Source organism: Periplaneta americana, chromosome 7 (assembly GCF_040183065.1).
Source record: "Periplaneta americana isolate PAMFEO1 chromosome 7, P.americana_PAMFEO1_priV1, whole genome shotgun sequence".
NCBI lineage: Eukaryota > Metazoa > Arthropoda > Insecta > Blattodea > Blattidae > Periplaneta > Periplaneta americana.
This window is the reverse complement of record NC_091123.1, coordinates 84,281,164-84,309,108: the sequence shown is the minus strand read 5'-3', so window position 1 is coordinate 84,309,108 and position 27,945 is coordinate 84,281,164. Positions and strand designations below refer to the sequence as shown.

Genomic DNA, 27,945 nt, shown 5'->3' with positions numbered 1-27,945 from the left:
CTAGATACAATGAAGGAGACAGCGCATGAAGTTAGAATGGAAACTTGAAGTCATCACATCACTGTTGCACTGGATGAGTCATGGCAAAAGCTTGGACACTCACCACTACCACTGCTACCAGTGGTGATACTGCCGAAGTCATTGATGTGGCAATCCTTTCTAAATATTGCAGATGCTCAGAAAAAAATTAAGGGAAACCACAGACCTGAATGTGAGGCCAATTATACAGCTAATGGTGACGGGATGGAAGTGCGTGGAGCTGCAAAAAGTTTTCAGCTGTCTCAAGCTCGGTATAATGCTCGATATATAAATTATCTGGATGATGGTGATTCAAAAGCCTACAAAGCTGTGACTGAATTGCAATCTTATGGGCCTGATGTTGTAATCAATAAATTGGAATGTCTGGGCCATGTGTAGAAAAGAATGGGTTCCAGGTTGCAATGTCTGAAAACTGCACTTGGTTGCAAGTTGTCAGACAAAAAACTCCTAGAAGATAGGGGTCAACTCATAGACGAAGCTATTGATAGACTTAAAAGATATTACGGTTTAGCCATAAGACAAAACACTCAGGACAAGATCCAATTCCAAGTAAAATCTTGATAAGTAATAAACTAGTTGAACGTGTCAATTCATTGAACAATTTAGGCTATAATTTATCTTATATTACTGATGAAAATATGGCAAGCAAAATATCTAAATTGATAAAAATCACTGAAGTAATCAACACTGTCTCCGAACCCTCCCAAGTTCAAAAACGTACGAGGCTAAAAGTATATAAAACACTAGCTCGACCAGTTCTAACTGGCAGTGAGACATGGACAATCAGAAAAGCTGATGAGGAAAGGCTAACAGCAGCTGAAATGAGATTTATGAGATGGACAGCGGGATGTTGAACACTGTAAAAATATAGACATACTGAAAGAATTAAAAATAGGCCTATAGTTTATTTTGTTCAACAATATAGATTTCAGTAGAAGAAACATGTCGAAAGGATGAATCACACTAGATGGCCTAGGCAAATTCTTGCCTATGTACCAAGAAGAAGGAGAAATTTGGGAAAACCACGAAAACACTGGCATGAGATCGTAATGGATCATCCACTAGGATCTAACACGTGAAGGACATGGTGGTGGCGGCAGTGGCAGTGGCGGCGGCAGCGGTGGTGGTGTGACAAAACACAGAAGCTATGAGAAGAGATATTTGGGTATCTATTTCATACCATCTCAACTGACAAAGAACCTAACCCTGGACTCTGCCCGTTTATTCCTGATGCATGGTGTAGGTACAACAGATATAATGGAACAAGCAAGAAATATCAGCATACCCATAGCCTACTTGTTGCTATGATGAATGAAATAAAATAAATCTTCAGAGACCTCTTCTAGAAACATGCAAACCTGGAGCAACACAAAATCCTAACAAGAATGTTGTTGTTGTTGTTTTCTAATGCCAGGCATTTGACAATAAAGTCATTTGACCTCTTGCACTCCAATATTTTTTCAAAGATATTATCATGACCAGCCACTGAAGCATGTCATATGGACCCGCATTCCAAAAAATGTCTCCATGGGCATCAATATTCTTCACTTCAGTGTATACAGGCGAACATAGTAAAATGTAAAATCTTCAGAAACCTCAGTATCAATTCTGGAAAGAACACTGTGACAGGAAAGAAAAGGATTGGCAATGAGAGACTTAAAGATACTGAAAGGGCAGAATGTGAGTTGAAGAAGATAGCTAGGCAAAGAAGATCATCTTCAAAGAGAAAGCTTGTTATTGAAATGGAAGAGGACTCTGACAATCCATCATATGGACCAGGATTATATTAGAACAGTTAGATTTTCTTTACAATCAGCTTTCTGAAAATGTAATTTTTTTGTTCTTCAATGCACCTTTTTTCAGAAACTATTAACCCTTAGAAGCCAGAAGACTTATGCTACTATTGTACGCAAATGTCTAACTCTTAACCAGGGGTTCGTATACATGCATAATCGGGTAAATTCGTGTTGAGTTCGTTAGCCAAGCGGTTTAAGGTGCACAAGATATGTCCAGCCAGCATACCTATAGTGCCTAAGATCGCAGGTTCGCGTCCCTGCCACTGCAGTCAATTGAACCTGTGATAAAGATGGGGAGGGCCCATGTAAAGCAGTCAGTGTAATGATACACATGGAAGCTGATGGGGTTGCAGTTGACTGCAGTTGAAATAATTTTGCTCCTTTTTTAAGAAAAAAAAAAACATTAGAAAAAATTTGTATTGTTTTAATCAAATGCAGTGTCCTTAATGTTATATAAAATTAAAGAATATCAATGTATTTCATATATAACATACAATTTATAACATATTATATCACGTCATGAATATAATACTAGCTGGCCACTATAATGGACGCACAGCTCCTAAAGGTTAAAGATAAAAAAGTAAAATTTGTACCAGTTACTTGTGACATAGTCAGGCATATTTTAACATGAGCTTTTTATATTTTTTTTAATTGTGGAGGAAGTTATATGCAAATAAACCCTCATTCTTTTTATAAAAATTGCATTATAAAAAAGTCGTATTTCAGTAAAAAAAATTTAAGAATTTAAAATGGCTTTTTAAAATATTCTACAGTGTCTATATCATGATCTGTGAGAAAATCGGAGCCCTAGAAACAATAGTTATTTTGAAAAGGTGCATCTAAGTTGACCAATTTATCATTGTTAAGATAGGAGGTTCCGGATCCTCATAAGTAATTTTCTTAGCTTATTGATTTTGATAAATTTTATTATATTATTCCTGCTAATATAATAAATTACATTTTCCAGAAATTTTGTCTTACAATTTTTTTTTTCTTAATTATTTTGCAAAGTTTTATAGTTTTTATAATGTACTGGTGTAATTATACATCTTCCTGGAAATATTTCTCTTATTAAACAGTTTTTTTTTTTTTTTTTTTTTTTAGCGTATTGATTTTTCTAAATTTTATATAATAAAATTGTAGTAGTGTAATATAATTATCATTTGCTTCTTATCCTGGTTGGTAGATGAACTAATTGCTACTCAAATAGCACCATTCACACAACACATTTTTTGTATTACATACTTACACTAAAACTGTGTATGCACAAATCAAAATGGATTAGGATGTAAAAATAAATGTTAAGTGTAAATTACTGCATACAACAATCATTCATAGGTCACTTTCAGTTCAATGTGCTTGCACTTGCTATGAATATGTGTGGCTGGCTGAGCTCTAAATATGTTGTAAGAAATAAAGTAGAAAATCTACAGACACAAAGTCAGAGAATCACGAACCACATGCTGTACAATTGTTTCCCTCAGCCAACAGTAACTAATTATTTTAAACTGATAAACATATATCAGCCCCATATGGAGATAATAGTGTTGCAACATTTTAGATTAGATCAGTAAAGTTCTCAAAATATGATATTCGTTCAGTACTTGTTTCTTAATCAGTATGAATGTTCAGTAAAACAGACTTGACTGTGACACTGTTTTGGAGTCAGTATTGATATAGCCATCAATGCTTAGACGACTTACGACTAATGAGAATACTGAATGATTAAAACATGTGCAGCTCTTGAGACTGTAAGCAAGGGAATAAAGAAAGTAACAATTTGGTCAGGCGGACAATTTTCCAATACTATTTTTGATGTAACAAAGACATTTCACTGGCATGGTCTAGGAGTTAGCAAGTGAATTTGTGCTCTGAGACTGTACTCAGGCATGGGTTCTAATTTCGCTTGGGCTGATTATGTAATTGGATTTTTCCCAAGGTTTTCCGAAATTGTAAGGCGAATTTCAGGTAATCCAATTGCAAATTCTCTGACACATCTCACCAAAGTACTATCTTGATATCACCAATTCCATTGATGGTATATAACTCTGCAGTTCATATAGCATTGTTAAATAACCGTTTAAGAAAAAGAGCCAATTATTTTTTTTTTTTTTCCAGAAATTTCAAGATTATACCCACTGCTTCATATTTGAAACAGTCCTTGCAACTTTTTACATGATTAGCTACCATCATCTTTGTTATTTATTTAACTGTCCAAAGACAGGTTTGAACCTCATAAATGACTCCAAAAGAATCACTCTTGAGACAACTAAGCCAGGAGATAAGGGGATAGGGTGGCTAGTTTCTTTCTCCCTCCATTGCATACTTCATCAACGTATAATGAAATGAATGAAATAATATTTCTTATCTAATTCTATTTTTCTAACACTAAAGTTAAATCTACTATATATTCACCCACATCCATGAGGAAGCAGTCCAGGAATCAGTCAAAAATACTCTTCCACAAGACAGATCTACCAAGGTCACATAGAGGACATGCTGATACAATATGATTTGGTCTTTAAAACATCGAATAAACTGTCAGAAGAAGGTTACGAAGGAGCCAGTGATCTATTCAGTGTGTTTGAAAATGGAGTGACATATCTTGGTTTGTTGATGAGGAAACAGGTAATTGATACTCTTGAACTCTTGAATAAGTCTTTCCAGAGGAAGAAAAATATTATTTTTAGGTTTTACTACGTCTATTGGAACTATTATTGATGTAAATAATTGATTAAATGGCGATCTTACTCGTGTTAATTATGTAAGCCGCACATGCTTACATAATTAACACGAGTAAGATCGCCATTTAATCAATTATTTATATACAAGTGTTAAAAGTAGTGTACGAAAGATTCAACATGTATTATTGATGGTTTAAACAGACCTCTGCTGAAGCATGTGGACTTGAAGCTAGCAGTTGGTTAGTAGATCTTGATCTTCCATGGCTGATTTTTTGTATGCATCATTGTCCAGACTTCCTTTCTATCTTCTGCTAGAAGGAAGTAAGTCCAAAATCTCCATTTTGAGATATGGTGAGATGAATGTTCCACTTTACATACAGCTTTATGATTTACTTCCTTTGAATAATGAAATATATACACAACTATCCTTCCCTGCAATTCAGGAGTACCAACACCAAAACAAGCATAAAATGCTATATATGAATCCAACCATAACTTGAAAAGTCATGTTTTGGTGCTTACTTCCTTTTGCCTTCTGACGCAGTACTTCTTCACCATGCACTTGGAGTACTTCCAGTTACCGCTTTGTTTAATTTTGACAAAGTGTTATATATACATGCTTTTTGGATATTGGCATGATGTGCTTAGGCATAACTGCTGTAACACACATCCAGTAAGTTGACATTGTTAACACAGTAATATTCATGAACGAATTTCTTATTAAAGAATTTCATTTCATTTCATTTATTATATTCCATAGATCTTACATTAACATGGCTTCATTGCCAGATGCAAGGCACTAGACAACAACATTAACAATGAAGCTTTAAGATGTGGAACAAGTCAAAATTTTACAAGACTACAATTACAATTTTTACAACATTTTACAATTTTATAATTTTGCAATTTTGTGCAATTTTTTACAATTTTCTACAATTTTTTACAATATTTTGGCGAGATGTAGTGAGAATGGTATACTTTGCACTGTATATCTTGAATGATAGCAACCATGAAAGTGTTCGGTCATACTGTGCATGTGTTACACTGGTTTCTACACAGTATATGTATAATATCAATTGTATCATCAGATGAGGTATTTGATTAATGTTTGTAGTTTGCCATATAAGAGTGCCCATTCTTACTTTAATTATTATAACTTTCACTGATGTCACCAATGCTCAAGATATTGTTGCTGTGCCTCCAAAATCCACTGTGTGTTTATAAAAATATTTTTCAGGACAAAGAAAAAAAGCATTGCAACTCTTAATTTCCTTGATTTTCGAAGTTACTTTCGGTATAATTTCAATCATTACAAGAAAATGATGACATTATACTGAAAGTAGCTTTGAAAATCAAGAGGACTAAAAGTGGCAACGCTTCTTTCTTTGTCCTGCAAGATCTTTTTAAAATCAAACAGCGGATTTTGGAGGTGCAGCAAAGATATACCGTAAGATGTGTATGTAGATGACGTCCCAGGATACAAAAGACAGCTGCACCACATGGCTGCTGATTTACAAAGTTATTGATTCTATGACATTATTTACACACAGATACAAAGAGTTTGGTTTCAAATAAGATTTAAAAGTACTATATTGCTTTAACAGTATGTATATTTTTCTAAAAACTTTTTGACAGATCTTATAATTCTTACTATCACCACATTTATAAATCTGGACCCAGTGTAATAAATAATTCTTCATGATACTTGAATAATGTGATTAAAAAATACACTGTGTCCCCCTTAGAGGGATCGAGAAATAAGCGCTAATTTAAAGTATAAATACAGTAATGGTTTTATAACATAACTACTTGTATAACTTGATGTAAAAACTCTCCGAGTTTCGGGGAATGAACAGTGCACTCGATGTGTGTGCCTGGAGTTAGCCTGAAGACATCCAAAAGGTACTCAACCTTCTGCCAAGTGTTCCATAACATTTGTAGAGTGATTAGCACAACTGCATTTATAATGTGTTGTCTCAGTTTTTCCAAAGTGTCAACTGTACCACGTTGGTACACAACATTCATCATAAAGCCCTAGAAAAAGGTCAATGGACGTCAAGTCGGGTGACCCAGTTGGCCAAGCTAGGGTTCTCCGTCACTGGTGTGGCTCAGTTGGTTAAGGCACTTGTCTGCCAGTCTGAAGTTGCGCTCGGGCGTGGGTTCGATCCTTGCTTGTGCTGATTACCTGGTTGGGTTTTTTCCGAAGTTTTTCCCAACTATAAGGTGAATGCCAAGTAATCTATGACGAATCCTGGGCCTCATCTCGGCAAATACCATCTTGCTATCACCAATCTCATCGACGCTAAATAACCAAGTAGTTCAAACAGCATCATTAAATAACCAACTAAAAAAAGGGGGGGTTCCCCTTTTCCAATCAACCTATTGTGAAAGTTTGCATTCAAGAAGCCACGCACAGCTCCATAGTAATGGGGTGGAGCCCCATGTTGCTGAAAAGCCGATCCTGGAGGAGTTGATCAACAACAAAAGTTCTGAAAAATGTCCAGATATACATTCCCTTTGATTGTCACCTCGATGAAGAGAATGGTCCAATGACAGAATGTTCTACTGAATGGCGCCAGGCTTGTTTCCACGATAAACGTTAGTGCACATGCACATGAACATGCAACTGTTTTTAAACCACTGCTGCATAAACTTGGGTAATTTCTGCATCTTGTCAGATGTAAATCACAACAATATCTTCATCTGATTTTAAAGGTGAGCATATATTTTTCGATCCCTCTAAGCGTGACACGGTGTATAGTCATTTTGATAGAAATATAATTTTAATAGATGTCATTCAGAAAATCGTAAATAGTAACCTACCAGGATGTTATATAGATCTCTAATAGTTGAACTGAAGACGTGATTTAGTGTAAGAGAAGGCTTGTATTTAGAAGCAAAAGTATCGCTGTTAAGACTGTTTCGATATAGGTCTACACATCATTAAGCTCTGGATTTTTAAAATCTAAGAAACTTAAATTAGGTTTCTTCGAAGTATTAATTAGAATTTCGTAGAATTTAAAAAATGTAATTTAGAATTTTCGACCTCCAGATATGGAGGGTAGTTGCGAATATATTGAATAAGCAGTTATGGACAGCTGATAAGGGATGGTCTTCCAATTTGGGAGTTAGGCAAAGGGGTAACAACCTATCATCATAAAAAAAGAGCATAACATAAACCTTTTATCTTTGAGGAGGCCAAGAGTAGATGCGAGGATAATATTAGAATGGATTTGAGGGAGGTGGGATATGATGCTAGGGACTGGATTAATCTTGTTCAAGATAGGGATTGATAGCAGGCTTATGTGAGGGCGGCAGTAAATCTCCAGGTTCGTTAAAAGTCATTCGTAAGTAAGTAATTAATTTGGAATTTTATATGCACGGATGGAAATGCATGGAAATGGGAATTACCAACTGTGGAGGAGCTAGCAAAAGACAGAACAGAGTGGAAGTGTTTTCTGAAATCAACATAGAGTCGACATGCTCCATAATGTCCTTTGGCTGGCTGGTTGGTTGGTCAGTCGGTCGGTCGGTTTAGAAAGATAGAAAAGCTTACCAGCATATTACAGCCTTACAGTTTAGACCTAAATGTTTGCTGTACACATGGCTGCATCTTGGCTAACCAGCTGAGGACAGAGCAGCAATGAGCAGGTTACACTAATACTGCTAACTTAATAGGATTTACTACCTCGTAGAACATGTTGAAAATGTTGCCCTCGCTGTGCCAAAGAAAGGTTGTGTCTATTGAAAACATTATTATTCATTCATTAGAGCTTGGCTACCAGAATGCTTATAGTCTTGTCCGGAATATTATTTTTAAAATCCTCCAATGTGTGCGGATTTGTTTTATACATTTAGTCTTTCAACCTGCCTCACAAATGAAAGTCACATGGTGTTAGATTGGAGGATCGAGGGGGCCACATATTATCAGTGATCACTGTCATCAAACACTGCACTTTCTGCGACTTTTGAATTAATAACTTTGTGGGCAATTATTGAGTATTGTTGGAACCAACCATACTGTCTCTCCTCTCTCTTTCTGTTAGTATCTCGAGAAACTGATTAGAATTATTTTAAATGTACCCATGTAAATTTATTGTCGCTGTAAAAAATATTACGGAATACAGGATGGAAATTTCAATTAATAAAACTAAAATAATGGGATTCATCGGAAAAAATCATCTTCGCAGCAAAAATTTGCCTTTATAATAAACCTGTAGGACAGGTCTCATGTTTTAAATATTCGGGTTATCATTTGAGGTATGAACAAGAAAAAGATATTTCTACAAAACTGAATTACTTTAACTATGCAATGAATACCATTAATAACATTTTCAAATCTTCTCTTGTCTGCCTATAAAACACTGGCGAGACCTGTTCTCATGTATGGAAGTGAAGCTTGGACCATACGTAAATGGGAACACCAAATCACTGCCAATGAAATGAAGTTTTTAAGGAGAACTGCTTGCTATACTAGATTAGACAAGAAGAAAAATTTGGATATTTTGAAAGAATTAATTAAATATTGACCCAATTTTAGAGAAAATTCAGAATTATAGACAGAAATAGAAATCTTATATCTCAGAATGCCTAGAATAAGGATATCAAGCCAAGCACTAAATTACCGCCTTTTAAGAACAAGATCTTTGGGCTGTCTGCTGAAATGATGGAGTGAGACCATAACAGATCACCAGGCTTAATACATGATAGGAAGAAGAAGAAGGTAAAAAATATTAGATCAATTATTGTCCTTGCACTAGTAGTGCACTAAACACAAACTTTCGGATCATCTAGTGATGTTTAATGTAGAATGGCTGGTTATTTTAAACATCAGTAACGATTATTGGACTGTTTACACTAGTGTCTTGCAATGTTCGAACATGAGAGGAGATATCAAGATATTACGGACTTCGTCCTACTCCTTAGGCATCCCAACAGTACGTGAAAGTGAAGAATGTAAACTAAAATAACCGAGTCCATTGAAAACCGGTAAGAGGTCTTACGTTCAGTTCATGTTTGCCGAGTCTCTATACAACCAAAGCTCCCTTAACATTTGTTCAATCTTTTCCTCTCCTTACATACATTCAGTACCTTTCTCCTTCATTCCTTCTTTCCCTGTGCCTTATGCTTTAGCTGCATAAGAATGTCAGGCACATATCTTACGAAGTTACGCATAGTAATGAGTATAGATAATTGTTCTTGTTATTAATATGACTAAACATTTACAAAAATATACGTATAAATATAGCATAGTGCAAGTATATTTAAAAAAACGCATATGTTCAAAATACCGACTAGTATTGCGCAATTTTCAAACGTGAGAGAGGAAACCAAGACATTACAAACTCCGTTTTATTGTATATGAAAACCTAATCGCAAGATCTATGCTAAAACATGAAGGAGTGGGAATGAAGTACAGCAAATATTTTTATAACAAGGTGGAACAAAAACGACAGACCTTCTTCTGCAGAGCGAACATCAATGATTGTCGAACTTCGTCATACTTGACTAACTTAAATCGAACATAGTACCTGTAATGCACATTGCTAATACTTTCAACATCCGTATAGTCACACAAATATTGTGATTTATTTGACTATTATGTGAAGAATGTAATTATAGCTATTTTCTGTCGGTAATTGGTATAGCAACAACTATCATGTATTTTTAAAACATATTTCTGTCGATGTTTAATCATATTATTTTAATAAAAATTATCTGTCCTTGCATCTAAATAAAACTTCACAAGATTTGTTCTAAAATCCTTACTCAGCTAAAAGCATGAAGGGATGGAAGGGGAGGTTAAGAAAGGCCAGCAAACTTCAAGGGCACAGATCATACAAGGATCAAGTCCGAGTGAGCTGTGACAGATCTGCTACTTCAAAGCAGACTTCGGTTCTTGTCACGCTCGACAAACTTGAACTGCACATAGAGCTTGAAATGCACGACACATTCAATGAAATCACAAATCATTGAAGAAAAGCAAAAGTTATGGGTGTCATTCATTCATTCATTCATTCATTCGTAATGTTCTGCCCAAGGGTAGGTCTTTCACTGCAAATCCAGCTTTCTCCAACCTTTCCTATTTTCTGCTTTCCTCTTTATCTCCTCATATGATCCATATATATTAATGTCGTCTATCATCTGATATTTTCTTCTACCCCAAACTCTTCTCCCGTTCACCATTCCTTCCAGTGCATCCTTCAGTACGCAGTTTCTTCTCAGCCAGTAACCCAACTGATTCCTTTCCTCTTCCTGATCTTCTTCACCCATTCTTTCCAACATAGCTTCATTCCTTATTCTGTCTGTCCACTTTATACGTTCCATTCTTCTCCTATCCACATTTCAAATGCTTCTATTTGCTTCTCTTCACGTCGTCGTAATGTCCATGTTTCTGCCCCATACAATGCCACACTCCACTCAAAGCACTTCACTATCTCGTCTGCAGAAAATGTTCCTTTTTCTATTAAAAGCTTCCTTGGGTTGTGGGTTTATTAATCCTTTATTCATAGATTCAAGAAACTATTCACAAAAATGTATTCTTGAATGTATGAAATGTATTTCTGTAATTCAGTAGGGCTTAAATTCCTGTAATTTCGGAAATGATTTCCTCCCTGACAGTTTCATCTACGTTACTTTCTCTCAGTACTATCCGCCTTTGTGTTTTTCCCTAACGCTGATATTGTTGTTTCAAACTTTGTAGCTAACAGTTCAATTCCATGTCTTCAGGGGAACCTAACTAAAAGATATCTTACAATAAACACATTCTGAGAAAAGCAAATGGAATTCTGTTTGAAATATACTTTGCAAAGAAACACTTGTTCAACATTAGACTTCTCATCCTGCTCTAACAGCATACAGAACACAACTGATTGTAACGTTATCTTCCACTGTCTTCAGCTATTCCCAGCTGATAGCCAAGAGGCGAAAGGATGTGTGCACAGCAAACATTTAAATTGTTTGTAAGCTCTGTATAATGCTTAAAGCATTATGTTAGTGTATTATATCATAAAACTTTTAAAACAATGAACACACTTCAAACTTTTTGCACAGCCTGAAAACACATTACTGTAAATTAGGTATAACTGTCAAGAGCCAATTATTTCACTTTTTGAATGATAATGCACAATGAAATACTTCCAGATATGCTAGGAATAAATCCTCTTTCTTCGATTAAAATTCTCTTGAAAAAAGAAGTGAGGAGAAACTTGATTGAATGGGTTTCAAATTCTGGATTGTTTTGGCCTTACAAGCAAACATTCTGATGGGGGCAGATAAAAATGTTAAATTTTTTTCTTTCATCATGTTAATAATGTCAAAAGAAGTCATTATACAAATTTTGGCCACTCGACTGCAATTACGAGGGTCGTAAAAAATAAGTTCGCCAGGTGTCACTAACAAAAAGAAAACACAATTTCATTGGAAAAATTTATTGGAACAGACACAACAATTGAGGGGTTTACCGGAAAAAGGGCGTATACTTCAATATGGCGAATTGAGATACATGCAATCTAAGATTTTAAAACGCACCTGAATAAAATGTTATACACGCACGCAGCCCTGTCCTGCAGGTATGTACAGTACAATCAAAACAAAATTTCGCTACTATAATTATTCACTACATTTTAAACCATTTTCCCGAAGAAGGGCGTATAGGTCTATCCGCCTTTCTTCCGGCAAAGCCCTCAATTGTTGAGCTATTTTTCAACATATTTCCCATCGAATTGAGACATTTGTCATCATGGGATCGACAGAGAGGTGCAGACAGCTGTCAAACGCTGATCCCGATCCCAGGTGGCTGACTTCTATGACACAAGGATACAAAAATTGATCCCATGGTATGACAAATGTCCCAATTCCAGTAGGGGATATGTTGACAAATAGCGCAACAATTGCTGTATCTGTTTCAATAAATCTTTCCATGCAATTGTGCTTTTTCTGTAAACGGCCCCAGGGAAAATCACTTTCTGGATAGTCGAGTGGCCAAAATTTATATAAGCCCTTCTTTTGACATTATTAACATGGTGAAAGAGAAAAAAAATTAACTTTCTTATCTGCCCCCATCAGAATGTTTGCTTGTTAGATATTTTTAGAATCTATCAAATTCTCATGTATTATTCACCAGAACATAAAATGTGAACGAAAATTAAAATTTTGATTTCAGTAGTATAGGAATAGAATAGGTTTGAAACCGAAGAACCTCAGGCTTACATATTACCACTTTAGTAACAATATATTATTGAGCTTGACTATTATGTTTTAAAAATATTATTAACTTTAAGTTTTTAAATGTTTCGTAAGGAAATGCCTCCAATTTAATATTTCATGAAAGAAAGATAAATTTACAGCACCAGTTATTCTTATTTCATTGTAGAAATTCACATGGTAGTTATCTACTGAAGTTTTGTTTTCAAAGTTGTCATTCTTACATAAACATCAGTGTTTATATTTTGGATATTGTTAGTGAATCCGGATGCTAGTTGAATTGTTTTCTTCAATATTCATCTGAGAATTTCTTTAAAAAGGTAAGTTTATTTACAGTATTTAATTTGAAATTTCAGAGTGCTTAGGTTGTCCGTGTGTTAACAAAAAACATACAAAAGTTTTTGTAGTGCAATAATAGTTTTGATGTTACATGTAAAATTGTTCAGCATTTACTTAAATTCATTACATCTCAAAATGATTATTAAGTTAAACAGTTGCAATTTTAGGATTTAAACCTTTTTTTTTTTTTTTTAACTGTCTCATCCTTGACAAAATTTAATATCAAGGCTAAAACCAACTATTTTCGAACTTTCAAAGTAATCTGTTGTCATCAAAGCACTGTGACTGTTATTTGCTGTAAGTTAAGTCTGTAATCAATGCCATACTTAACAAAATTTCAGTATTAATGAACTTAAGATTTAATATAAATAAAAGTTCCATGCTTTTCTGTACCAGATATGTTTAAGGCAATCTCAACTGAGTGCATGAAGAAACTTTTTTTGAAGCTAAAAGAAGATAGAGCTTTGTTTGAAACTCATTTAGAAAGAGAAAGAGAGGGATAGAAAGCGTAGAAACAAGACAACACTAGAGAAAAAGTCACCACAATTTAAGGCAGCAAAAAAGACGTAAAGTAGCAGAAATAAAAAGAAAGTGTAAAGAACAATGTAAACAAGAAAGTATCAAAATAACTATTACTGCTGAAACATTACTTTTGGGCACTTACAAATGTGTGCAAACTCTTGGTAAGACTGTGAGAGTAAAGAAATTACTGCCTGTATGCTGTCATTAGAAAAATTAGTGTGTGACATCTTTCCAGGTGAGGCTAAAACTTGTTTTCCAACCAAGAAAAGTTAAAAATTTGTTAAACATATAGGTTGACAAATTGAACTGAAACCCTGATCGAGTTACTACGTGAGCGCTGGCTGTCTTGGGATGAGCAAGTGAGAAAGCACAGGAGGAAGGGAGAGAGCACTATGAACTCAGTGTTGCCACATTTAGTAAGAGGGACACATAAGATTATTATTATTATTATTATTATTATTATTATTATTATTATTATTATTATAGAATTCATTTATAGTGTGTAGTACTCTTGTATTTTTCTCATTGTAATGCATCTATTCATGTCATCCAATATGATTTTTTTGCTCACTTTTCGGTTTTTACCCAGTGTGGATAATTTGGTTTGCTTACTGTCGGCTACTTTCGTTTCTCTTCTAATTTTTTAATGAATGATTCCGATTTTCCAGTTGCTGTTGCAGCTCGTTTTGTTGCTTGACACAGTGGCAAATTAAATTAATTCCTGTTCTTCTCAGCATTAAAAAACTCAATTACCTTGGCAATAATACTTCTTCCTTCACTATGTACAACTTTATTCTTGCCTGCCTCCATCGGTGTGAATTAAATATTTGATAATACTGTAGCTTAGGAACCTTGATACACGCACCCATGGACACAACACAAATCACAATCATCTAGACTGAAATCGGCAACGTTATGATTGCAGTTGTATTGTACTTGCAGGTCCACTCACAGTTTGTCAAACCTGCTAACAAAAGTATTAAAAGGTTGACTATTTGCCTGCAATGCTAGCATAATGGAACCTTCCTAGCCGACAGTCAAGGCAAAAATGAAGAATCCGTTATAGTGGTAATACTGGAGAGTGGTTCTTCTATTGGTCGCGATGCCCACACACCCCTCTCAGATACTTATGGGGTGATTGGTGACTGAATGACGCGGGGCAAGGGAGAGAGAAGAAAGAAAGAGAGATTCCAGAAGTTGGCATGTTTTACAGGGTTTCACTTGAAGTTGTCAAACTATACATTGTCTGAGAAGATACTAAGAAGAATCTATTCTTTCTTAAAACTAATTATGTTAATCAACAATGCCCAGGCATAAAGAAAATTAAGTTTGTGGAAAACCTAACAACAGGCACCAGTACATGAACATGACTGTGAGAAAGGCATATTGGTTGTTTTTATTGTCGAACTCTTATCTTCAAGTTGAACTTTAAAGTCTTTTGCATCTTAAACATCTTATACTAACTTACAAGTGAAATGTTATGTATCACACAAACTTCAGGTACCTTGTGGAAGCAATTGGCAAACATTATACTAACTTTCCAAAAGAAACAAAGTAGCTTCTTGAATTTGTGTGTTGTGCTCTAAAAATGAAGAGTAAATGAGAGATTTATGTGAAGAATTTACTACAGATGTCAGTATACAGGGTGAACTGTAAGTACCAGTTAATATCATTGATTGTGGTGAATGATTCCTTTAGTAAAGAGCAATAAAAAAAGTCCATTTTGCTATGTTTTGAATAATTTTCCTGAAAAATGTGCATTTTAAAACACATGAATTATGAAATCGTGCAATGCTCTAATCAGTAGGGAGTGCACATTAACTTGTGTTGCTCTGAACAATCCTTTCACCTGGCTTGTTTTGAATAGGGAAGTAGAAGGTCATTGCCTTGTACATTGTTTTTAAACTGGTAAGATAAAATATAGGTGATATAACATTTAATTTTTGTGTTTAAACTGTGTTAGAGAATTGAGAATGAACAATGCTCATTTCATGTTAAATAAAATCTTGGAAATTTTAAAATAAACTCTAAACCTAATTAAATGTTCAGAAAACACAAACAATAAGATATGCTTATTTCAGATTAAATTGAAAAGATTAAGAAATATTTTTACACTCCTATTTTGATTGAATATTCTAGAAATAGTAAACAGTTATGCTTATTTCACGCTATAAAAACAAAATTTTTAAACATTTAAAACTCTAGAGGAAAAATAAAAATATGATATGCTTATTTTACGTTAAACAATTAAAAATATTATTTTTAAACTCTTCAATTTAACTTTAATTAAATATTCGGTGAACACAGGCAATAAGAAAAGAGTTTATTTTATGTTATACTTAATGATTTAAAAAATTTCCGTTTGTGGTATTATAAGCATTTTTCTTCACCCAATTAGAAATAATTCTCTCCTACTTTAATTTTTAAAGTAGTACCGTAACCAGTAAAGTTACATTTAAGAAATCAAATTTCCCGAGCTGTCTTTAAAAGTAATTGTATGTGTTATGTTTACATTTCTCGTTGTTTCATCCTCCCTCGCATATGTGAGCTGCATCTCTCCAGGCAATAATCTTTACAGCATTGTCAGAGTACATTACATTTTAAAATTCCTTTGCAGAACTAAAACTTACACTTATTCAGATCAAATTTATGCACATTTAAAAACCAAAATTAAAATTCTTTCAATCATTTATTATTGTAATACACTGCTCTCTTAAATTGACTGAGGATACTGGGAATTAATTCAATAGCTTTCCAAAAATACGCTGTGAAGTGTTTCATATAAAATAATTTTTTCTCGAAAAGGAAGCAAAAACAAGCAAAATTGTGTTAAACTTTTTGTTTGAAATATCTCAAATAATAACCCCTTGAAGTTAATGACATTACTTATGTTTCACTCTGTATAATTTCGGAGAATGTAGATATATATATAGCAACATTAGCTGGAAGCAATGGAAAGTAACTGATTGGCGACCCAAAATAGTTGAAATTGAAGGAACCTTCAAGCAGAAATTACTGACAGTCTTCGTCACTTACCAATTAATGTCAACGATATTGGAACCATTAATCCACGTAACATCCGTAAACAACTTCATGACCTTCTTATCATCAGTGGAGCGCATTACCTGGGAAAGGTAAAGGAATCACATTCTACTCTCACTGGAAAAAAGGTAACACCTGGATTAACAATAAGAAAGTCTATCTTGTGGCCAATGGACCAAGGCCATTAAAATGAGCTCCAATGTTATCGCAGTTAGATCTCCCCTGGTAGAAGCCTTAGCAATAATCCATTGTAGGAGATGCAATGAGCATGAAACGTTACCTCACGTGCTAGGTTTCTGCTCTCAAGGCGAATTACTGTGAATTGACAGACATAACACAGTCCGCTCAATAATTACGAACAGATTAAAGGAACATGGTGAATACGAAGTATATGAGGAAGTTCGGTGTCTTTCTACCCAAAGATCTATGCGGCATGCTGACATCATAATAATTGACCGAAATAAAAGAAATTGGTCTCATTCTTGACCCAACAGTAAGGTTTGAAATTAATGAAGATCAACCAAAGCAATTACATGAAGAGACGTGCGCTATTTACCTTCCATGCTGTGATGATCTCAGTCATAAATATAATATTCAAGACTGGAATGTCATTGGACTTATGTTTGGTGTACGAGAAACAATTCCCAAATTTACATTGGAGATCCTCAGAAAATTAAAGGTTCCTGAAAAGACCCTTCAGACAATTGCATCAACCATTTTAAAATCTTCATTGAACATCGTCAATCACCATCTCTATTCATCTTTATTATATTCAGTATATATTATTTATTTTCAATAAATTTTTATCGTTGATAGCTACCACATCTTGTCTCAGAATATTATTAATTTTTTTTTAAATGTCATTATGTATTTTTCTAACATTAATTTACATTTTCTTTTTTGTTCATTTGAATTGATTAGGATGCTGATATTTTAAATCCAAGATTTGGACAGCTATCATTTCGATATACCGGTACTACTGAAGATTACATTGCAGTTATTTCGTTTCAAGAAACATGTTTATGTTAAATGAATTCACTCTCAAACATTTACTGCATGATAGAAAGTCTGAAGGAAGGTAAGGTTGCACTGCAAGCAGTGGCCCAAGATGAGATAAGTCGTCAGCACATTGGAACCGCAATCAATTTACGTTATTTACTGTTTGTGAGTGGCTTACAAGGGAAGAAAAACATTAAATTTCGATAGTAAGCCATTGTCATTGAAATTAAGTTCCAGTAATATTTTTCAAACGAATGTTGTTGAAATACAGCTACCTAAAGTTGCAGATGTTACAACATAAATATATTTGCTTGTAGAGTTCAAAACGTCTTCCAGAAAGACTATTCTCTATAGATACATGGAGCTCTAGTAAAGATGATTCAGTGAAAGTTCTGATTTTAAGAATTGTTAGAAAAAAAAAAGAAAGTTTTTAAAATAAATGAAAATGATATTAATTTTGATCCGACTCTTTAATTGTTACCTATACCAGTCTTAAAAAGTGAGAAGCAGTAATTTTCATGAGTTTTTTGTGTGATAAATGATAGGGTTGGAAGTGTAATGTAAAAATAAAATACTGGTAATATATTAATAGATAAAACGATTGTAAAATTAACATGATAATAACCATACCATTACGTGATTACTCGTATGTAGCTGTAAGAGTGCTTTGCTTTTGTTTTAAATATGTTGTTTATTGTTGTTGTTTTCTAATGCCAGCCATTTGACAATAAAGTCATTTGACCTCTTGCACTCCAATATTTTTCAAAGATATTATCATAACCAGCCAATGAAGCACAGATTTTGAGGTGTTCCGAATCCATTTCTTGGTTTGAGTTGCACAATGGGCAGTTAGGGGACTGATATATTCCAATTCTATGCAGGTGTTTAGCCAAACAGTCATGGCCTGTTGCCAATCTAAATGCAGCTACAGACGATTTTCGTGGTAAATCGGGAATTAACTGTGGATTATGATGCAGAGAGTTCCATTTTTTCCCTTGGGATTGTGTTATCAAATTTTGTTTGTTGAAGTCTAAGTATGTAGATTTAATAAATCTCTTCACAGAGTAATACATAGATTTAGTAACAGGTCTGTAAGTAGCAGTGCTGCCCTTCTTTGCTAAAGCATCCGCATTCTCGTTTCCCAGGATTCCACAATGGGATGGTATCCATTGGAATACAATTCTTTTATTGAGTGATATTAATTGAGAGAGCATTTTAGTTATTTCTGCTGTTTGAGATGAAGGTGTGTGTTTAGAGACGATTGATAGAATAACTGCTTTGGAGTCTGACAATATAACTGCATTCCTAAATTTATTGATGTGGCATAGAAGATTCCTGAGACATTCACTTATTGCAATGATTTCACCATCAAAACTTGTTGTTCCATATCCAAGTGATCTATAAAGTGAGAAGAGACAGCACGTAACACCAGCACTGGCACCTTGTTCTCTGGAGATCAAGGATCCGTCGGTGTATAAATGAAGCCAGTTTTGTGGAGGGTACTTAATATATAAATATATATATAATATATGTTTTAAATATATAAAAATGTGTGTTTTATGTTGCACTGTATCCAACTTGTAACTCAATAAAAATTAATATTTTGCACAAAAACTAACATTTTCCTTTCCGTTTTTTGTAGCATTTTTTACACAAGTTCTTACTTTAAAGAGGATAAAGAATAAATTTTATCCCATTTGTACTTTCACAGGGATAGTATAAAATTATTCACTATGTGAGAAGGTAGATCTGCTTTCTGTCCCACCTGTGACACAAGTTTGAAAATCAATAACATCATACCTAACTAAGCAAACAGTTACCATAGGCACATACACTGTGTGTGGATATCTTATTGTAATATTTATTTTTATGAACAAGAGTTATAATCTTGGAGATTATGACACAAATGAATGTTTAGTGCATATGCAATTATCGAGTGCATTAATTTTCGCAAGCATCATAATCAAGATTATACACGAGTTGGATACAATGCTTTATGAAATCTTAACGTTATAAATTGAGAATAAATTACAAAATGACTTGACACTTTCGAGTACACATGTCTCATGTGATGATGTCATGATTTTTTAGAATCTGGTTTGTTTCCATAGCAACCTACATTTGTTTATAAGTGGTGATAATGAATGTTCTTGTATACCACTTCATCTTTTCTGTGTTACTAGATAACCATTAGAGCATACATTTCGAAAAGTGCCCATTATGCACGGTTTTTATTGTTATAATAAACTGTTTATAATGCTAGGATTACGTAAATAATATACGGTATGTTGTATTATGAGAGACAGAGCTTCTTTAAACAAGTAAGTATCCCTTTCCGCCCATGGCAGTGGAATAATAATATTATCAAACTTTCTATGAAGTAAAATTATTTATACTATTATAAATAGAAGTTCAAATAAGGATTTATTATTATGTTCCATTCATCTCTTAATTCTTATAAGAACAGAACACTAAGTGGTTAGCATTGCTGTGCACTGTGAAAAGTGCACTGTATACTTTGTTAATTTTATACCAGTATATCTGAGTGTGTAGGCTGACGAAAGAAATTTTTTTTATATCCATTCTGTTCATTGTCTATAATAATCCTGCCTTTTGACATTGATGAGCCTTATCATAAATTCTTCAGTAGTGATATTGAAGTCTAATCATTTACTCTGTAGGGATCTAGTCTGCATGTAAAATAAAACGGAAAAAATTGAAGTAAAATACAAGGACTACATACTAAAAAATTGTTATCATGTAGTATTTTTCTGGATAAACACCATTCTAAAAATTAAAAAGTTTTGATGTTTAATTAATTATGCATCTTAAATCTACTAATTTTCGAAATAGCTTTCTTACTAGAGATATCTGGTTTTCACGAAATACGGTTTTCCAGCCAATAAAAACAAATGTGTCAGCCTGGGTAGCATAGTCGGTATAGCACTACCTTCTGTGCTCGAGGTTACGGGTTCGATCTCGGCCCAGGTTGATGGAATGTAAGTGGATTTACTGGCATATGAAAGAACTCTTACGGAACAAAATTCCGGCAACGCTGATATAACCTAGACAGTTGCGAGCGTCATTAAATAAACCATAATTAAAAAAAAGAGAAAACGTTTATGTTTAAAGGTCTTCCGTGTTAAAATGGCGTAAGTTTAAATTCGCAAAATAACTCGAAACTTTTGTTTTAGCACGAATTTATTCGAAATTAGCGTTTTTGAAAATACATTTTTATTTTATATATGAAATTTTAATTTAAAGTGCCAAAAAGATATGTTTATTGGAAGCAACACAAATATGATCGTGAATTAATACAATAAGCTTTGATGATTAAAATATAGTAAGTTATTCAGTGATATTTATATAGAAAATTGTGAATGGATAGTCAGATCCCATTTTAATACAAAATTTTAAATCTAATATTTAAACCATATTTCGAGTGACTTTATTTTAAACATAAAGTAGAAAAAAAGCCTGAATATTATGTGATGACTATTGGTTTATGTTATTCACACCTAGGATAAGAGACTGTTATACAAATTTCTCTGCACAGCAGGTAAGTACCAATGAAAACTGCAATTATTGTTAAAAAATACAAAGAACCTTAAGTTTCTCGTTGGTACAGACTACTAGTCTTTGTAAGAATATAAAATAATGTATTTTGCTTTACGATAGCCAACAAGTTATATATTTAAAAGTGAAATAACACCGAATTTATGGTTTTTGTGCGAAATACCACCGAAATTTAAGGTGTAACCCTGAGTGGGGAAACACTGGTTTAGTACAGGTTGTTTACAGGTTTCTGGTAGCATGGTTGCTTGCTTAGAAAGTACCGTAATGAACCACTTTTTTTTTCTCGACTCACACCAGTGTTAAGAGTTTGCAATTTTAGATGTACCAATTTCAAGTTCTTATATTTATAAACGGAGTTATAGCACATTGCACCAGATAGCACTGCTGTAGCATTATCAAACTAGCATCTGTCAGTGATGATCATCACAGACAATGCACCATAATAGAATTCCTTGTTGCTGATAATTAAAGTTTTTGGAACCTCTGCAGTAGACAGGAGCACCATTAGTCACTGGGCAGGAGTAGTGAAGACTTCAGAGACAGAACAAACCATCCTCCATGATTTACCATGTTCCGGTTGTGTGTTCACACCTGTGACACCAGACAAGTCGCAGCATTCTGAAGCTGCACATTCAGAAGGATTGATGCATCACAAGCTGATTTTGGACCGGAGACTTTTGTTAAGGAATGGCATCATCCCCAATCTCCTCGTAAAAAAAATTTCTCTGCCGAGAAAGTGATGTTTTCTTTATTTTAGGACTGTGAAGGCGTGATTTGTATTGATGTGATGCGAAAAGGGACAATCTTTAACTCCAAATCTACATTGTCTTGTCCAAATTTGTACAAATAAAAATAGTGACAATTATAGCTATTGGGTTGTATTCATATTTTAACTTTCTTTCAGTGTATTGTCAGCTACTAAATCAGTGATTTAGATGTCCCTTTATTTCACTATTTCACTGGGTGGAAAATATGACTATATTGTAAGATTTAATTTTTTCTATCAAATAGTGATTTCAGTCCATGTATTGTGGGTCTCTATCACCACGGCATGGCACGTCCTCAGGTTGCGGATAGAGGAGACGGCCTCCAGATATGGAGGGTAGCTGCGAATATATTGAATAAGCAGTCGTGGACAGCCGATAAGGGGTGGTCCTCCAGCTTGGGGGTTGTTAGGAGAAAATACACAAACGATTAGGGAAAACACGGAAATTTTACTTGAAGCAAGTAAAGCGATCAGTTTGGAAGTAAATCCCGAAAAGACAAAGTATATGATTATGTCTCGTGACCAGAATATTGTACAAAATGGAAATATAAAAATTGGAGATTTATCCTTCGAAGAGGTGGAAAAATTCAAATATCTTGGAGCAACAGTAACAAATATAAATTCACTCGGGAGGAAATTAAACGCAGAATAAATATGGGAAATGCGCGTTATTATTCGGTTGAGAAGCTCTTATCATCCAGTCTGCTGTCCAAAAATCTGAAAGTTAAAATTTATAAAACAGTTATATTACCGGTTCTTCTGTATGGTTGTGAAACTTGGACTCTCACTCTGAGAGAGGAACATAGGTTAAGGGTGTTTGAGAATAAGGTGCGTAGGAAAATATTTGGGGCTAAGTGGGATGAAGTTACAGGAGAATGGAGAAAGTTACACAACGCAGAACTGCACGCATTGTATTCTTCACCTGACATAATTAGGAACATTAAATCCAGACGTTTGAGATGGGCAGGGCATGTAGCACGTATGGGCGAATCCAGAAATGCATATAGAGTGTTAGTTGGGAGACCGGAGGGAAAAAGCCTTTAGGGAGGCCGAGACATAGATGGGAGGATAAAACTAAAATGGATTTGAGGGAGGTGGGATATGATGATAGAGACTGGATTAATCTTGCACAGGATAGGGACCGATGGCGGGCTTATGTGAGGGAGGCAATGAACCTTCGGGTTCCTTAAAAGCCATTTGTAAGTAAGTAAGTGATTTCAGTAAATCTTAAGTTTTATGCTTCCGGTTTTGTAACCTTGATCTAGACTAGAGGTTATATAATGTAATAGTTCATACGAACTTCTGTGAATGTTTCCATTACCAAAATTTTATAATCTTACATGAAATCGCATAGCTTTTAGAGGGTGAGCAACTTAAAACACACAGTCACACATGAAAAACAAATTAAAACGAAATAGTTGTTTATTATTCACTTTTTCGTGGAATGTAACATGTTTATTCATACAAAATATATTAGAAGTGAGCACTCTGTGCAGTGATTCATTTTTGTGTATGAGTAATTATGTTGAGATAGTCACTCTATATTACTACATAATGAAATTATGAAATTTTTACTTGAACAGTTTGTTTCTAGTTTCTGTAAAGGAAATATCTATGAAAAGTTGTTTGTTTTAACATGATGTATCATTCCACATGCCAGTACTTACTACTACTACTACCACCACCACCACCATCCCAGGCCATAGTTTTGATTCAGATCATTAACAACATCAAACTATTGGACTGATGGGATATCATGACGGGGATGCACAATAGATCGTTTAGGTCGCAGGCTGTTATAGCCCTCCCTCTTTTAAATTCAATTCAACTACTACTACTACTGTTACTGCTACTGTTATTGCTGCTGCTGCTATCACTAATAACCCACTAACAGTACTACAACTACCACTAATACCACTACTGGTACTACTACCACCACTACCACAGTACCACCAATACCACTACTATTGTTACTATATTACTGTTGCTGCTATTGCCTCCACTAACACCATTGCCACTACTACATCTTCTTCAGGTGCTACAAGTTTTTAGAACAAAGTTTGGTCTCAACAATTTTTCTCCATTCCTTCCTATCCTGGATTGTTGTCTAATACTACTACCACTACCGCCATCACCACTACTACTACTACTCTATTATTACTACTACTACTACTACTACTGCTACTGCTACTGCTGCTGCTGCATTATCAGATTTATACTCAGTGCATGTGTAATTGATTTTATATTTTTTAAAGAAACAGAAAATATCTAATATTGTTGATTCCACTATATGGCAGCGTATTATATTGTTTCCAAATTGAGTACTAAGGTTAAGAAAGCATGGGGCTCTACCTCTATGCTCCCCAAGTGCCTTCATGGCATGTGAAGGGGCTACCTTTACCTTTATTATATTCAGGGAAAGGATTTATATGTAAATACATATTTACTTATAAAGCTAATATAATTTATATTTTGCATTATCTTTATGTTTCACAATGTGTAGGGTTGAAAAATCCTACTTTTATTTTCCATATTTTTCCATATTTTAGAGTTTAGTACATATTTTCGTTAATTTCCATATATTTTCCATATTTCATATAAAACAGTCCATATTATATTAGGTTTAACAATAAAACAAAACAAAATTCCATTAACTTTTAAAAATACATTTCAACAATAGAGATTTAAACACATGTTCAGTAATCCCTTTAACATCAGAGTTATTTGAAAATTAGCAGTCCTATCAACAATGGGAAAGTAAGTTACAAAACTGTATTAATTTAATTTAAAATTTTTAACAGACTTCAGTTGTGCAGCTCAACAGTTAAATGCCAGTCAGAGTACACATAGGTTCAGTTTTGTAAATCATACTATAAAGACGGTAAATATGCCAAAAGTACGTCATTCAGTCAATTTAAAATCAAAACTAACAAGTTACATTTCAGAATTTAAAGAAGATGGTTTATCAACTGACAATAAAATATTATTTTGTAATTTGTGTCAGTGTGCAGTATCATCTACACAAAAGTTCCTGGTGCAACAACACATTACAACTAGTAAACATCAGGCCAACAAACAACTAAATTCCAAGCAGAGACAATTGTTTTTAACACAACCAACAACATCGAATGTAAGATCTGAGTTTAACATCGACCTGTGCCGTTCTCTCATCTCTGCTGATATTCCTCTCTACAAACTAAAGAATAAGGTCTTCAGGGAATTCCTTGAAAAATATACTCAACATACAATCCCGGATGAGTCAACACTTAGGAAGACGTATGCTCCATCCATCTACGATGAGACAATACAGAAGATAAGAGATGAAATTAAAGATAGTTCAATTTGGGTTTCCATTGATGAGACTCCCGACAAAGAAGGTAGACTTGTTGGTAATGTAGTTATCGGTTTGTTAAGTGAACAATATTCTGAACGAATTCTTTTACATTGTGATGTTCTAGAAAAGTGCAATAACAAAACTATAGTTAAACTGTTCAATGAAGCTATGGGTATCCTGTGGCCAAAGGGTATTATGTACGATAATGTGTTATTCTTTATTAGCGATGCTGCCCCTTATATGGTCAAAGCTGGACAAGCATTATCTGTTGTATATCCTAAATTGACTCATTTTACTTGTGTGGCGCATGCATTTCATCGTGTGGCAGAAGTGGTCAGAGACAATTTCCCTAAAGTAGATTTGTTGATTTCATCAGTGAAAAAAGTATTTCTCAAAGCTCCCAGTAGAGTTAACGTGTTGAAAGAAATGTACCCTGAAATTCCATTGCCACCAAAGCCAATTTTAACTAGATGGGGTACATGGCTAGAAGCAGTTGAATATTATGCCGAACATATAGACTCTATTAACAATGTTCTCCTTGCATTGGACTCTGAAGATGCAGTCTCAATTGATACTGCGAAAACAGTTACCTGTGACATAAGTGTGAAGAATGACTTAGCTCACATTCAGCATACATTTTCATGCATCATAAAAACGCTCAAAAGTCTCCAAAATAGGCACCTTTCACTATCTGAAAGTTTTGAAATTATAAATAGTACTGTGGAACAACTGAATCGTGGTAGAGGTAAAGTTGCAGATGCAGTAAGAGCTAAGGTGGACACTGTACTTTCAAAAAACCCTGGATATGAAGAACTACAAAAGGTTGTTGCTGTGATGAGTGGTGAATCAACAGTGAAGATTAACTTGGACTTATCCCCAGCAGACATTGTGAAATTGAATTATGTACCAGTTACTTCTTGTGACGTCGAACGCTCTTTTAGTCAGTATAAATCTATCCTCAGAGACAATAGAAGAAGATTCACTTTTCAGCACTTGAAAGAAATGTTTGTAACCTATTGTTATGGTAACAGACAATAAAAATTGTGTTTTGTTGAAACTACATTGGAAGATAAGGTACGTCCATTATATTTTTTGTTTAGTTTGATTAAAATGTACCAATATTTAACGTACATAGTCATTTTTTTATAATTTTAAGTCCATATTTAATTCCATATTTTGGTAAAAATAACTACATATATATTTACATATTTCATATATTTTTAGTCCATATAAATCCGTTCCCTGATTATATTGTTTCACAGATAAACATTTCCAAAAAGACAGAAATGATTCTTGTGCTGACACTCAAAACAATAAAAAAAAATCTGAACTTTTGTTTTTCTATGGAAATTTTGAGAACTTTTTGATAGCTTAATGCTAAACTCGTGGTGGTGCTTATTCCCCAGAAAACATAGGTCTTCCAAGTTCCTAATTACTAATGCACAGGTTATTCACGAAATATCTGAAAAAGTAATGTGAAATAATTCTGTGACCATGAAAGTAGCAGAGCACAAAATGCCTACTTGTTCAAAGGAAAATATATAACTTTATTCAGTGTTATAGTTTAGATTTATTATATTTATTATTAATAGTTCACAGAATAATACATATACATAAAAATTGCCGCAAAACTAACATATATACAATTTATCGTTTTACACATAAATAGTTTATTATGAGCTATATTAACTATATTTTAAACAACAGTAACACTGCACACAGTGTCTTTCGGTCCCTTAAATATTTTTCATTTTACGCAAATGGAGCAGTGATAGCTTTTTTAGTGCAAGTAAATTAATTTTGTTTTGCTGTAATCAATTATGAAAATATCTTCTGTTTTAGTAGAACTAATCACTAAACAGAATAAAGACCTTTCCATACATTTCAAGAAATCGTACACTTATCATTGTTTTATTTTTAAACGATAGTCAAAATATCCTTAATTTTTCACATAACTGCATTATTGCTTTCCTTCTTTAAGGACTCAGTCGCTGTCATGAAAATGGCTTCTGTTGCCGAGGCAGAAGATGAGAAAAATGAGAAATCAGAAGGTAGGATTATTCATACAGTTTATATTTTTATTCAAATGGCTTTTAATAGTTTTATTTATTTTAGCCCTTTTGTATTCTGTAAATGATTTATTTGTTAAAATTCAGAAATATCTGTTAGCATTTAAGAACTTTAAGACTAAACATGATCTTTCCTCATTTCAGAGTAGCTGAATGAATGTAAATACTTGCATAAAACATACTTTTATTTTTCACGTAAGCTTATCTAATCCCCCCCCCCCCAATGTCGGAAAATAGATTGATTATTATCTTGACCCTAAATATTCCCCTCTAGTTTTAATAACCCAAGCTTTAGATCACTTTATCTGCTTAGACATTGCAACTGTACACCATATACAGAGTGATTCATTATTACGTGAAAATACTTTGTGTGCGTAATGTAGAGGTGAAACTAAGACTAAAACGTTCTGTACAACTTTTTCTCAAAACCTTTAATTCCATTGTTAACGCCATTTTGCGTGGAACTTGTGCTGTAGTAACCACTGGCAGAACTGTCGACGATGTGGATAATCTGCAGCTGTCAACTCTTGTACTTTCTGCAGGTGCAATGGATACAGCTGTTGTCTCCGAA

General features: G+C 34.1%; 1 protein-coding gene across 1 annotated transcript in view; it reads left to right on the top strand.

The window, feature by feature from the left end:
- The window catches only part of LOC138703239 (protein fantom-like), a 172,108-nt gene that overhangs the window by 129,355 nt on the left and 14,808 nt on the right, over positions 1 to 27,945 (top strand). The window contains exon 18 of the mRNA XM_069830959.1: positions 27,287 to 27,356. Coding sequence (XP_069687060.1) covers positions 27,287 to 27,356 — 70 coding nt within the window. The remainder of the gene's footprint in view (positions 1 to 27,286; positions 27,357 to 27,945) is intronic.